The 15,287-nt window shown below is 38.8% G+C and overlaps 1 protein-coding gene across 1 annotated transcript in view; it reads left to right on the forward strand.

Moving 5' to 3' along the window:
* Positions 1-351: 351 nt before the first annotated feature.
* Positions 352-15,287, forward strand: part of LOC150084032 (O-acyltransferase like protein-like) — a 58,875-nt gene continuing 43,939 nt past the window's right edge. The window contains exons 1-4 of the mRNA XM_090375771.1: positions 352-691; positions 6,729-6,946; positions 12,012-12,126; positions 12,495-12,588. Of these exons, the coding sequence (XP_090231897.1) occupies positions 352-691; positions 6,729-6,946; positions 12,012-12,126; positions 12,495-12,588 (767 nt within the window). The remainder of the gene's footprint in view (positions 692-6,728; positions 6,947-12,011; positions 12,127-12,494; positions 12,589-15,287) is intronic.

Here is a 15,287-nt window from a genome sequence, read left to right on the forward strand (position 1 = left end):
AATCTTGAAAGAAATTTCAATTATTTTGGAGAGATTTTGAATATAAGGTTGTTTACAGTTTTCAGAGTAGGAAGGGGAAAAGAGAGAGAGAGCTTTTTTGTTATTCAATATTTTTTTTTATTTTAATCATGTTCATGTTATTCCACCGTAAACCTGTTTCTTCGCTATTCTATCAAAGAAGTTCTACTTGCTCAAGGTCTCTCCAGCTACACGAGTTAATTAAGCGTGAGTGTATTATTTAGCAAATTCCCTATGATTCATACACGAATTTATGGAAAACAAAACATTTAAAGGAAATGTTTTGTTATTTTACTAAGACCCCCCAAACACTTCATTCAGTCAAATACCGCGATGGCATACAGTTGGATTTTATGCGTTACGTGTCTTTGGTTTATTGTTCTAGTTCATAGTGATGACCATGCCACCAGAAACATTTCCATCAACTCTCCAGTGGATTTACAAACACGAAATGGAACTTTCGAGGCTCCTTCAATTCCGAAGACCCCGGACAGGTACCTCGCCGCCCACATAATGATGGGAATCTTCAAAGAACTATCGGACAATATCGGGAAAATGTTATTTCCTGAACTTATGAGAATTTTTCTAGAAGAAGAAATATCTTCGTCGTGTGTGCAATCCATGATGAAATTCGGCACCTCATTACGACAGATGAAGACGTGGGCTGTCCAAAGTAAGTCATTTTTTCCAGAAGTTCTCAACTGCTGCGTAAATGTCCATTATTTTTAACATGTTCAATGGATCTGTCGAGGGTCTTTGAAATTTCATTAAAATCGATCAAGTAGTAAGCTGGCTTTTGTTTATTTGTTTCATAAGGGTCTCTTGTTCTTGTGTTCTTGAAATTATCCTTTCGATTTTCGGCCATTAGTCGAGAAAGAAACATTTGGTCGCTGAGAATGATTTCGGCCCAGTTTCCATTCTATAACCACACATTGTTCCTTTAAAGAGTAGTTGGTTAAAATGTGTGGAGATTTTAAAGTTATTGGTCTGTTATTCAGCCAGCAACGTGGTTACACAAAAATGCCTTCCTTTCTATGCGATTGAGGAAGTCGAGCAAGATTTGAAAATTGGGAAAGGTAAGTGTGGCCATGAAGATAGTCTGTGGCGCTAAATTTAATGCTACGGTTAATGTAACAGTTCGTTAAAGCTCTGAGAAGGAACGAAATTACTTCAACTATGTTGAACTAAAACGTCTTTCTTATTTCGATTCCACTGAAAAAATCAAAGCAGATATTTCTGTTGAACCTCAAATCGGCAGCTTGCTGCTAGATTTTGTATTTTTAATATCCATAAACTGCCCTCGTGGGCAGCGCAGTTGGTATAATCATCGTCCTCTCCACACTGGATGGAAAAGACCTGAGTCTGAAACCAATCAATGACGAAAGGAATTTTTATGGGTATTTTTAAAAACGTGGCTAGTTAGTCGGTCTCTGGCGAGGGTAACATAGTTTTTTCTACAGAAACTCGGGTTTTTCCGTACATTTTTACCATTTTATTGACTAAATTGGCATATTAATTTATTTTCTAGAAGTAGCTTTATATTCCTAATAAAAAAAAAACTATTATGTTTAGGCCACCCGTTTAATTAAATTCATCTTCCGTGCTATGTGTCTTATGTCTGTTAATTGCGTGTGTTCTATGGTCGATTTGTCTGTTTTTCTGGACGAAAAACCACAGTTTCTGGGGAGAAAAACCATGCTATCTACGCCTGAGACCGACTCAGCCACGGAGTGAAATAAGCCCATTAAAGTTCGTAGCATCATCAACAGGATTCGAACCCTGGGCCTTTTCCACCCGGTGTGGGGTTGACGGTGACAATACCACGACCACACACGCAGATTAGCTTTATATTCCTAGTTAGAATACTTAGTTTGTTTGAAATTAGAGATTTTGTGGTTTATTATTTAGTATTGGTAAACCTTGTACCGTTCGAAACTTGCCACCATTGTGTAGTATCGATATGGAATACATTTAATTCCTTATTGATTATTGGCAATTAATCAATTAAATTTATAAATCCTTTTAATTTTTATTGTTTTTAAGTTGTATTGAAATTGAAATCATGCCCCAGATTACAGCAGCAAAGCAACTTGCGCAATGTATTGAAAGTGTTGTGGTTCGTGTGAGAACCGTAGGGAGCGATTCTCCAATGCATCGCAGTCTAACAAAATGTGCAAAATGCAACATGTTTGCGGAACTCTCGAACAAGACATGACCTAGCCATGGAGGATGTCATTGTGTGTGCTAGATTCAGAGAATGTGAAGAAATTAGGCGCCAACTCAGCGTTCTGATGGGCATCTATGAGAGCTTGAAGTGTCGGGTGAATGCCCTCGAAGGAATTAAAATGGGAGGCCCATCAAGTTCTCAGCTGCCAACTCAACGCCAGAGCACATTCTTATGGACCAGGCAAAACAGCGGCAACCTTCAGGGCAGAATGCACGGGTCCCACAGGAGTTAGTTACTGTTAGTGACTCAATTGTCACGGAAACGAGAAATGTATTGTGCAAAAAGAGTAGGTGGAATAGGACCAAGGTATGTCTGCCAGTACACGTCAATGATGAAAAAAAGTCGCGAATTAGGGTTAAATTTGAAGGTGTCTGCAATTCTGCCCAGACACGATAGGAATGAGTATATGATGAGAGCCTTGTCAATCAACTCGGCCCTGGAGAAATTGTGCAGGGCTCATGGTGTAGAATTTTTCCCAGCGTAATTTGTGCTTGTTAACAGGAGTGATTGCTTCTACAGGGATGGGATACACTTAAATAGAAAGGGTGCAAGAATATCTGCTGATGCTATCGAGACAGTGTTAGGGAAAACTGCTAGCTTGGGGCGATTCACAGACTAATAAATTAACAGTAGCCGCAGGCAGAGGTGGAAATGATTCTTGCACTGCGTCTATTGGAATGAGTGCAGCCCGGAAAGCCAGTTGCTGTGGGTTTCAGGAACTGCTGGGGGTCATGAAACAAGTAAATACATGGGCTGGATTAGAGTAACTAAGTGTAACTAAAATAATGAACCATTATATACTCACCACCATGACCTATAGAAGTGAAACTTGGGCACTCACCAAAATAATGGAAGAGAAACTGAGAACACCACGAAGAACAGAACGAATTATATTGGGAATCAGACTATTAGATAAGAAGAGAAACACATGGATTAGGCAGCAAACTCAAATAAAGGACATTCTTATCAAAACTAAAGACCTAAAATGGTCTTGGGCAGGAAACATAGCTCGAAGACATCATGGCAGATGGACTAAGAAAATAACAGAATGGCACCCAAGAGGAGATAGAAGAAAACCTGGAAGACAACGATGGAGATGGACAGATGAAATTCAGGAATTTATGGGTAGTAAATGGATGGTCATTGTACAAATCAGAAAGAACCGGAAAGTTGCTGGAGAGGCCTTCATCCTGCAGTGGATTGAAAATGGATGATGATGAACTAAGAGTGAGAACAGGTGCATGTGTATTTGCATGTACACCAATGCTAGGAGTATAGTAAAAAAATTTGATGAATTTGAAGTGCTGGTTAAGACATCCATGGCGGATATTGTTGTATATCACAGCCGTGGTCCTACTGAGGTATAAGGGATGAAGAATTGGAATTTGGGGAATACCGAAACGAAAAACAAGATGAGGAAGAAATGTATAAAGAAACGGAAGATAGGCTTCTGGCATCTGGAGCACTGGCAACTTGCAGCATCTGGAGACTAGGCTCCTGCGAGACGATCTGATTGAGGTGTGTAAGGCCTTGAAGGGGGGTTGAGCACGCTCGATGCTAATGGCATTCTTCCTCTTGCTCAGATTACAAACCTGAAGGGGCATAGGTTCAAACTGAAGAAAGACATTTGTAGAATATATGTGCATAAGTTTGCCTTTAGTCAGCGGGTAGTTGATTGCTGGAACAAACTTCCATCTGTCGTTGTAGACGTGGACAGCTTAATTAAATTCAAGGCAGAATTAGAGAAATATTTGGAATAAAAGGATCAGTGTAATGGCGATGGGTTTTTTTGTTCTGGCTGATACTGTGCATGCTTGCTTTCTTGCATCATATGCCTCTACTAATTCCAATGACAATCCATGAACTAAGCAGAAGGTGACACAAAAGTTCAGAAATCTAAAGAAGTTGTCAAGTACGGCTAGTTTAATCCAATGTATAAGTAATCCAGTTTGCGGACATGTATAATTAACAGAAATAGAATCGTTCATATTTTTGTTTTCAGTTTTTTTTTTTTATCAATAGTTTTATATAAAATAACCTATTGGTAAAAATAAACAATAAATAAATAGAAAACTTTTTATTTGCAAAAAATTCTGACGTGATACAACAAATTTTAACTAAATTTCGAAATTCCCTTAAAACTGTATTTCAGATTACTTACTAAAAATTGAGAAACATTTTCTTGGAAAGAGAGAAACACTGTGAATGTATAACCTTGGATGACCAATTGTCCTTATTATGTGACCTTGTTATAAGTTCTTTTTTGAAGTCTGTTTTTGGCCTTGATGCTTAAACTTTGAAGACCGACCGACCCAAATCATGTGATTCTGAAGTATTACCATCTGATTTTGACAAAGATGGGCAAAAGTTGCGGACAACAGCTCTGGCAAGAGACCAGAATGTTCGACCACCATTTGGACAAGAAGCAAGTTTTCTAATTAAGCTTAGCCTGTTCGAAATCTAGCTTGGACTGGTTAATAATTGCTTTACAATTTTTACAAGCTTTGGTGTAGGAAAAAAATTTAACCTGAAAATTTGGATACAAGCCAATTGCCATATGAAACGTTCTTCTCATGAACAGCCTTAGCACATTTATTAGCAAACCAAGGTTCAGATAAAGGACGAGATTTTAAGGTGGAGTGTGGAATACAGGAGTCCCTACAAGAATAATTTCGCTGACACGATCTGAGCAAACGTTGTCACCAGAAGATTTAAAACAGTAATATCACCAAAAGAAGAAGAGAGATGTAGAAGATCATCCAGTTTTTCTTTCCTGTAATGTTAAACAGGAGATTGAGAATGGCCAAGAGAGATAGGCTCCATTGGAGAAGAGACCAACATCAAATTGTGAGATGAGGTGCCTAGAGGACTGCTTACCTCGAAGGTGTGCTTAGAAGGATGGTTTTTGAGAAAAAGACCAAGCATGTTGGCTGCGTGGTTAGGATAGTCTGGTATTCTGGTATGTAAATGAACAATCTGTGTGACATTATTAATAATTGCAGAAGTCTTACCATCAAGACTAGCTGAGTCGGTGTGACCAGAAAACGGAAGCCAGCTGGATTTGTGACCATTAAAATCACCAAAGAAAATTTCCGCACTATCAGGAAAGTTGGATTTGAGAAAGAAATCACACAGCGAAAAATTCGGTTAACTGAGTTGAGCAATAGTTGAATCGAGTGGATCAATTGGAACTGAGGGAATCACGTCAAAGAGCTGAGTGCTTTATATTGTGATTTTTTCCGGGAATTTAAAAATAAATACCGCCAATTTCCTTTTTCTTTGGGGTGGAGTTTATCGATGGGGAAGATAATATAATTTTCTGGTTTGAAAAATTGTGCTCGATATTTTCTGTAGTGTTCTCACCATTTATTACGTATTTTAGCATTTTCAGTCTGCGCGAGTAGCACAATGGCATCGTCTCGGGTCTTTGGAAAGGACGGTGGGAACGACCCGAGTTCGAATCCTGAAATATCGCGAGAAACTTTTATGGGCTATTTTCCCTCCTTTGCTGAGTTAATCGGTCTCGTGCTTACATAGCAAAGTTCCCCTCCAGTAAACTCAGGATTTTCGTCGATAAAAACAGGCAAATCAAACAGAAAACAAATGCAAAGCACAAATCTAATGAATTGATATTCCAAGTGGTCTTAGTACGATATATATATTTATTATCTTAGCGTGCTGATACGCCACAAATTATCGCATGTTCCCTTAAGTCAAAACTAGACGAGCATAGAAGTCATTGTTGTTTTTGTATGGCTTTTATGAGGCGCATAAGAACTCAGGCCATATTACGCCGTGTTTAATTTGTCTGAAATGTCTGAATCGTTTAATTTGACGATTCACCAACACTGGTCAATGAAAGTTTGAAAAAGCATCACTTGATCCGTTAATTCTTGGTTCCAGCTGTTTCGAAATGATTGAAAGAGAAAAAATGGAAAAAGTAGCACACACCCATGAACCCATCCCACCAGGTGTCAAAAATACAGAGCTGGTGTTGTAGCTGTAATTGTGTGGATAGTGTTTTCGTAGTACATATTGACCCTATTAATACCAATAAAGTGACATTTGGATGCCACAGATTATATGGAAATTGTTCCCAATTTGGCGCATCCCTTTATGATTGCAATGTGTCTATTTGCGAATGGGTACTTTCACAAGGATGATGCCTTTTCTCAATTCTTAATTCATTTTTTCTTTTCTCAATTCAATCAACTGAGATACGCGTTGAACACATCTTTGAGTCGATGTCACTTTGGATCCAGGCTGTTTTGAGAGATAAATGGGGAGATCCTTAACATGGGGACCTCTTAATAAAGTAGCACCTCGTTGTATACATAGTTTTTATTACTGATACTTGATAATAATTTGGATTTTGCGATTAGTGCTATTCTTAATAATTATTCTTTGAGTGTATACGTAAGCCATAGTTTTTCGATGAATCACCAATGCAAAAAATAACGTATACTTTGTTTTTTTTTTACAGTGCTGGATGCTGCAGGAAAGATTCCAAGCGGAATACTGATTGGAGACATCACCGAATTTGGATCGTATGACGAGTGTGTCGACATCAGAGTTCCAAAACGAAATGGCGAAGAAGATTTCCGTGGTCAATACTGTACCGTGGTTATTAACTTCCCACTTCCGCCTTTTACCCCCAATATCAGTGTTGGCGCACTCATTACCATCCATCCCAATGAACCGGTAAGATCTCACAGCTGTACAGAAATTGGTTGAACGTATAAACTTATGCAATTTATGGATATATCGCAAATTCGCAGATGAATTTATTCTTAGATGACCTTTATATGAATTTTATGAATTTTTTTTCTTTGATTCCTTAAAATCTCGAAAAGAATCACACAAATTTTGGTTTCGATCTGAGAACTGAATTTTTTTCTTTGTGGCGCTGCATGAAGTGGTGTCACAATGAATAAAGTGCAATACACAGATCAGTGATTCAGGTTCTCTTTCTGCTAGAGAAAACACCCAAAACAATCCATGAAGAAATGGTTGCTGTTTATAGAGAAGCCTTCCCGTGTTACAGGATTATTGCATATTGATGTAAACAATTCAAATGTTAAAGAACCCTCAGTACAAGATGAAGAAATCCTAGGAAGCCCAGCAACTGCTATAAGAGAAGCCTTGTAAAAATGGAAGCATTAATCCTGTAACATCATCGTATTAGGGTAAAATAATTAGCTGCAGAGCTCCAAATGATGTCTCCAAATGGAGACACCATCATCCATCAAGAGTTGCGTATGAGTAGTAGGGGTTAGACGGGATCTGATCACTCCCAGAATGTGGAAAGGGCAGAATGTGCTCATGAAAAGTTGCCAATGTGCCAGGAAAAGTAGGAACAGTTATCTTCACGGTTAGTCACTACGGATGAACTTGAATCCGTCACTATGATCCCTAAACTGAACAAATATCAAAACAATGGAATCATGCAGAGTCACCACCACTCAAAAAAGCAAAGGTGCTATCAAAGTGATAGCTGTATAAGTATTTTGGGATCAGCATTGTATTACTAAAATGTTACGTTCAAAAGAGCTGTACTGTGATGGAAAAGTATTATTCCAACCTCTTCATAAAGAGACTGGCTACTATAAAAGAAAACAAAACGAGAAAAGCTTGTCAAAAGAAGGACATTTGCTCCACGATAATGTCCCTGTGCGATCCTTGTATGTTGCAGTGAGGTATGCCAACGAATGTGGATTTGAAATATTTCCGCATCTTGTTTATTCCTTTGACCTTGCACCCTCGGAATTCTTCCTTTTTCCTGTCCTGAAGTGCTTTCTTCGTGGAAAACACTTTGCTGCTGATGATGAAGTGATTACCGTTGCCGAGTAGTGGTTTAAAGGGCAATTAGAGGACTTCTACAAAGCTGGCCTACGGAAGTGTATTGAGATGTGGCAAATATGCGCCATTTTGTGTGGTGACTGTTGAAAAAGTGTAATACATGGAGTTTGTTATAATCATCTGTCACAACTACTTATGGGCGAAAGAAAAATTTTTTGAATCCCATCTTCTTCTCCTATATAAACTCATGTTACCCTCCCAAACTGTCCCGATACACGACCCATTGTACTGAATAATGCAAAAGAGGTATGAAAAGCGGGAATGGGTTTAGAAGTTTGCAAACAATGCAGCATCGGGTGGATTTTACGATGGTTCAAATAGGTTTAAGTATGGATGATACATTCGCGATTCCTCACTATGGTCGAAAGGACACCTCTCAACCTAGAAAAGTTTATCAAAGAAGATGTGCTGGAAAGATCGAAGAATGAAGGGGAGGGGACAAAGTGAATACGAAATCCTTCCACCAGCCTCTGTAAGCAGGAGAAAAACAGATTTCTAAAAACAAAAGGAAAGGAGATTTTTTCAGATGTTTGCACTGCACCAAAAATTAAAATTCTCTAACACCATAAATTTTTCATATCACCTCTCGGGGTATCACAGTGCATATACAGTAAATGCTATCCTTACCCATACCAGGTCCAAGGAATCAAATGCAAGGATTTTTATGGGTTTTATTTATTCACAACGTGGCTGAGTTAGTTAATCTAGGGTTTTAGTGGTTTTTTCTACGAGAAACTGGGGTTTTTCATTCTGTGGCTGATTTTCCAGCCAGCAGCAAACAGGCAAATCGACCACAATAAACAATCAATTTACAGAAATAATACGCATGCTGATGCACCTAAAACCCTACAATAACAACAACAACAGTAGCATGTTGTTATGTTTAACGGGAATTATTTTTCCCTCATCGGCAGGCGGGCAGGCACCCAAAGTGAAATATTTGGTGAAATGCCGAAAGGTATAAGAAATTAGCTGAAGTAGCTTATGGCCATTACGCCTTGTACTTCGAGGGCTTTCTAGTTTCCCGGCGAAAAATATACAGAAAACTAAAGAGCAATAAATTCACAAGGAACGCACAGGGTGAAAATTCATGCTACCATCGTCTGAGATTGAGTAACTCAGTCACGTTCTTGGACTTAAAAGATTTGATGGTCCATTGGTAATGAAGCGTAATTTTTTAAACGACGAAATTGTTAGCTGGGTCTAAAACCATATAGTGCATCATAAGGGGATATCTTAAGAGGATCCGTGATTTCTGCTTTGGTCAAAAAGAATTCCCCGATCCTTATGTTGTCACATAAGGATCGGGGAATTCTTTTTGACAAAAAGCTCTCCATTCTACCATATATAGACCAGCTGCAAATAAAGTTCTGTTAACTTCGGTGGATGCTTATGCAGAAATTATCATAATTGATAAGATTGATTATATCCTTAGGCAGCAAAGGTGGCGTTCCAGTGTAATCACAGCAAAAACACTTCCTGGAGCAGATTGTGGCAGTGATCTTCAGCTACGTTCTCAAGCTGAAGCTGAAAAACATCATGAATAAGGTTTTCCGAAGACAATTGGATGCAGAAAATATTTCAAACGATTATATGCTTGAAACAGGCAATCGTTTTCAATCTCTATTAGAACTAGATGTTGATATGCTGCCTGACGAAATGTGGAAAAATACAAAAAGCAATATTAAGGATTCAGCAAATAGACACATTAAAGAAAGGTCAAAGATCAGGAAGCCTTGGATTACAGAATTCAATTTTAAATTTATTGAACAGAGAAGAACTGCAAAAGCTCAGGGTGTACAAGGAAACGAAGAGTATCAGGACCTAAGCAAAGCCATCAAGCGCTGTTTAAGCCAGGACAAATAGGATTATATTAATCGAAAGTGTAAAGAAATCAAATACCACAACAAAAGATACAACATTAAAAAGATGTTTGAAGTAATTAAGTCATCAAGACAAAAGTTCCGACCAAAACTTAATGTAATTAAGGACTCCTAAGGGGAAATTTTAACAGAGGAGAACACAATCAAAGGAACCTGCTGGCACTAATGATCTGCAAACCCCTTTTCAAGATTGTGATCATGAACCAGTTCCACTGAAGGAAGAAGTCGAAAAAGCCATCAGAGAACTAAAGTGTGGCAAGTCACCTGGAATTGATGAAATCCCCACAGAATTGATTAAAGCTGCAGGTGTGAAGGGCGCAGAGTTTTTTCATAAAATGATTGTAAAAATTTGGGAAACGGGATGGTGGTCAATTTTTATCCCCTTACCAAAATTTGCTCAAATTACAGGACTATTAGCCTAATTTCTCACACTAGCAAGATTCTTCTTAAAATCACATTGAATAGAATCCCAAGAAAACTTGAAGAAGAAATGCCAGAAGAGCAAACAGGTTTCAGAAGGGGTAGAGGAACCAGAGATCAGATCTTAAGCCTACGACTGATTATTGAAAAATGCAAAGAATTCAATGTTCCAGTTGTTTTGTGTTTTATAGATTATGCAAAAGTATTTGATTGTGTTCAACATGAGAAGCTATAGGAAACGATGACTATTATGGGTTTCCCAATCCATATAATTCAGCTGATTAGGCTACTGTACCAAGAAAATGGGAAACACGAACTTTTTCGCAATAGATAACGGTGTCAGGAAGGGCCTTTTTAATCTTTATGCCGAAGATATCATGCGTGAAGTTTGGAAGGTTTAGAGACTAGTTTAGAGACTGGTAAGAAAAAACGATTGTTTCTGAATGTGTGTAAAACTAAAATTATGGTTATTGGTGATAATCTTTATTCAGTAAGGTGAAGGTTAATGTGAAAGATATTGAAAAAATTGATGAATTTGATTACTTAGGGTCAAGAATAAATAAAAATAGTGACTGCTCAAACTAACAGGCCTAAAAATCTTCTTCACGGTATCAACAAAATAAAACTCAAGTTTTTTGGTCATATAGTAAGAAGGGAAAACTTTCTGTTGAAGAATATAATGGAAGGAAAAACCGAGAGTAAGAGGTGCAGAGGAAGACCTGCAACTAGGTGGAAGGATGGGAGCAGTGAACTTCTGAGCATGACACTTTGCGATGCTACTCGTGTAGCACACGATCGATGCAGTTGGAGGAATTTGTTGGTGGCCAGAATAGCTCCTCAGGGGGCTATGTAACTGGACGAAGAAGACACCCGATCATTTTCTATGGCACTGAAGACTTCGACTGCTACGACGCATTTGAGACGAATTTTCCGCGGGGGGGGGGATTCTGGCTGTTTAATAGGGAAAAATGGAAATAGAAATTTCGGCTGCTCCCTGCAACAAGGACCACCCAGATGCGGTAGCTCTTAACATCAGACATCTTCCTGCCATAATTCACGACAGAAGACTCGTCGTTGCTGTCAAAACGATGGTTGGCATTATTTCAGAACTAGACTCCTGGGCTAACTGGGGATAGAGGATCCCAGTACCAAGCCTTACGGACAACCCAATCGTTCAGGTCACCTCAAACGGGTTCAAGTTGTCTCCATTGAGTTCCTTTTCAGACCCAAGTCACGGAACATACATTAAAACCAGCTCCTGAGGGCCTCTCCATCACTCCAGTATGCCAACCTGCGTATGCTCAAATTACTGTCCTCCACTATAAAATTACTTCTCCCTAGAAAATAATATTACTTGGCAATACGCTGAAGTATTTTCATATGTAAACATGGGTGTTGTGTAAGGCGTTTGCCTTGCGTATATAACAAAAAGTTCTTCACTCCATCTACTTTTCAACACCTTTTTGTGAGTAGAGCTCTAATCACAAAAAGTTCATAGTTGATACTCCTAATAAAATGGCTGGGTAGTGTAGTATTCTGTACTTTTGACCATTTTGTAAATATTAGCAACACCCTGTATTTTTTTCTTTGTTTTCTATTTGCAGGTGCTGGAATTGATGAAACGTACAATAAATATATTGTATGGGCGTAAATTTCGAACAGGATTATGTTTCCCTTCGGCCTGTTCACCGATGGATGTTCAGAAGATAGGAAACAGAGGTAAGTCGTTACTCGTTAATGTATCCAGTCCTGAAGAATTGGTGACACGCACAAATTAATTTAACAGGTTGACTGAAAGTCGAAGAGATACACAAGAATTTGATTTGAATCCTTCAGAAGGATTCAAAGTGTCTTTAAGGAGAAATGATTCGTTCACCTTTCGGACACTAGTTTCTAACCCCGTTAAGCCAACCAACAGACCTCAGGTTGCACAAAATTATTTACAAAATATGACTCCTTATATCCTCAATTGCCTCAATGCATATTTTAAAAACACAATTGATTTATAAACTGAATTTATGTATTGACATTTATATCCTCTACGTTCCTTTATTGTCAGTCTTAATAAGAATTTGATTTCTGAACAGCCATCAAGCTCCTCAATGAATCCTTGAATGTATCGGTACCTCACTGCCTCGTAGATGAACCAGTCAAAGTAGAAATTGTACATATCATCTTCCTGTAAGTGAAGCTCACTCTCTGTTAATAGTTTGTGATATACATTATATTCAGTTTGTGATATACATTATATTCCCAAAAGTATCTGGACATCCCCTCGGATTTGGGACATATAACCGATACCTCCATCCACGTATCGGAAAATGGTGCCCTTCGTGCCAGAAATAAGCAGATCAACGAGATCCGAAAGATGGTTGATTGATTATTGTACAGTTTTAGGCGCATCAGAAACTTAGGCATTAATGCGCCGTATATAATAATCTCGAGTTTCCGGGAGAAAAAAAAAACAATTTCTGGCCTGAGACCGATTAACTCAGCCACGTTGTGATGCAAACCCATAAAAACTTCAAGCGTCATAGAGGTGATTCGAACTCTTCCACACATTGGCGGGCGGACGGCGAATCCACCAAGAGTCCTACCCACGAGGGTCCAAAAAATAACTGGAAGCACTGACCTTAGTGATGACCTTGAAGACATGCGCGTGCAAACGCTTCACGAGTCTGTCCAAATCACCGACCTTAACTCATTGAACACCTTTCGGATTAAGTGAAATGTCGGCTTTGGAGAGGGCAGTAAGCCAGCAATTAGCAGCTGAAATTAAATGGAATACTGGAAGAGGAACATTGAATCCAAAACACTGGCTCTCTGTTAACAATGTCTTCGCGGATACAGCCACCATCTTCGCCACACTGGATGTAAAATACGCGAGTTCCATTCTTGTCAATGAGGAGAAGAATTTTTGTGTAATTTTTTTTTCACTCCGTGGGTTTTAGTAGTCGGTTCATAGTGGCAAGGTTTCTACCCTAAACTGGGGATTTTCGTGAGGAAAAATAAACAAACCATCAGTGAGCACATAATTTATGGACCTACCACATGGGTGGGTAAAATTGTTCTGGATAACCCTAATCTGACAAATTTTTTTCTATTATCAAACATTGTTGTAGAGTCTACAGAAATGGTTATAAAATACAGTTAAGCTAGGAAAATTAGTTAATCAATAACGCATCAATGAACGGTTCCTTGAAAGATGCAGGGGCTCGGTTAGTTTTGCCAATAAAATTCATGTTATCCTCAAAAAAGCATTTGGACAACATTCAAGTGGAATAAAATTATTTTGTTATATAAAGATTAATAATATTTCATGCCATTATCCTCGGATGTAGTCGCTGTGATAGCAGTCGAAGTATGGTCTTCTAATTGGAGTCCCAATTCCAGTTTGTCCATACGTGTTAAGTTGAGATCAGGAGTCTGGGACAGCGAGGCTAACTAAGAACGTTCATTTCCTCAAATCTTGTACTACAAGCATGAGTTTTTCTTGTTGAAGTATGAAGGATCTAGTTCCACAGAATTACCAGAGCACACGTATAACTGAGGTGGTCAAAATGTCAGTAGGCAATGTGGCTCAGAAGATATTTTCATGATGATCAAAGATTCCAGTCCGATGCATAAATGTAAAGGCCCAAACAAAGCAGCTGTCCCTTCTGAAAGTTGCTATTGGGACAATACGCTGAAGGCAGAAACATTTTCTAAGAATCCTCATCATTCTACAAATAGAATTGGTTGATAGGATCTCATTCCCTGGTACCAGACTCTACAAATGATGGCTAATTGTATTTAAAGATTATATTCTGTTCCAGCATTGGAACATAGACGTCAGGTTTTGTTGAGCCATCTTTGGTGATGATGTAACCAACTCCTTGGAGATCCGGAAATTCTATCGCTAAACCTTCCTGCTTATCGGATCAAGGTTTTACTTTGGTTTTTCACCGTGGGCTACTGTAAACCTTCGAAGCTTGTAACTGTTAGCTATATGTGTGTGGCGTGTGCGTTTATCCACGCTCCCCCCCCCCCCCCCACCAATCTCGATTTCGTCTGTGGTTAAAGACCCAACACAAGACCATCTCGGAAAAATAGCATCCTAAATAGGTGTAGCATGGTTTTGTGAGGGAAAACCTTCCATAATAAATTTGGTTAATTACTATAACGGTATTACAAAGCAGTTGAACGCAACAAAAAAGCCCTCGTTGGTAGCACAGTTGGTAGGATGGAAATGACCTGAGCTCGATTCTTATCGACGATGGGAGGAATGTTTATGGGATTTTCACAACGTGGCTGAGTTAGTTGGAGTTACGGGTAGCGTGGTGTTTCACCCGGAAACTCGGATTTTCGAAGAGCAAACAGAAAATTGACCTTAGAACACACCCAATTTATAGAAAATTACACAGAGCAACACGGCCTTTGATGCCGATGTTCTTTAAACCTGCCTACAACTACTTTCAAAAAATACAGTACATTTGGATTTCAGAAAGGCTTTTGATGCGGTTCCTCATAAGAGGTTACTATATAAATTAGAGCAGGTCAAAATAACATGGAAGATCCATCGTTGGATTTGGTTGGATGAAGGACAGGAGACAGAGAGTAGGCATTAATGTCAATAACTCCCAATGAGAAGATGAACTCTTCGATATGTAAATTCCCCAAAGAATTAAGTAATTTCGGTAAAAATACGAAGTCATTCAAATGTCAAGAAAGCCAAAGCTTCATTATTTGCAAATGAATGCCAATAAATGCAAATAGCTTCAAAGAAGAATGCACCAGCTGTTCGATTGCAGCAATCTGAAGCCAGAATGGGGAAAACGTGTGTGACCAGACATTGGAGAACCTGTTCTCTGTGATTATCGTCGAGAATGCCAAACATAAAC

The sequence above is a fragment of the Mastigoproctus giganteus genome, chromosome 6 (genome assembly GCF_048544385.1).
Source record: "Mastigoproctus giganteus isolate SK-2022 chromosome 6, ASM4854438v1, whole genome shotgun sequence".
Lineage (NCBI taxonomy): Eukaryota > Metazoa > Arthropoda > Arachnida > Uropygi > Thelyphonidae > Mastigoproctus > Mastigoproctus giganteus.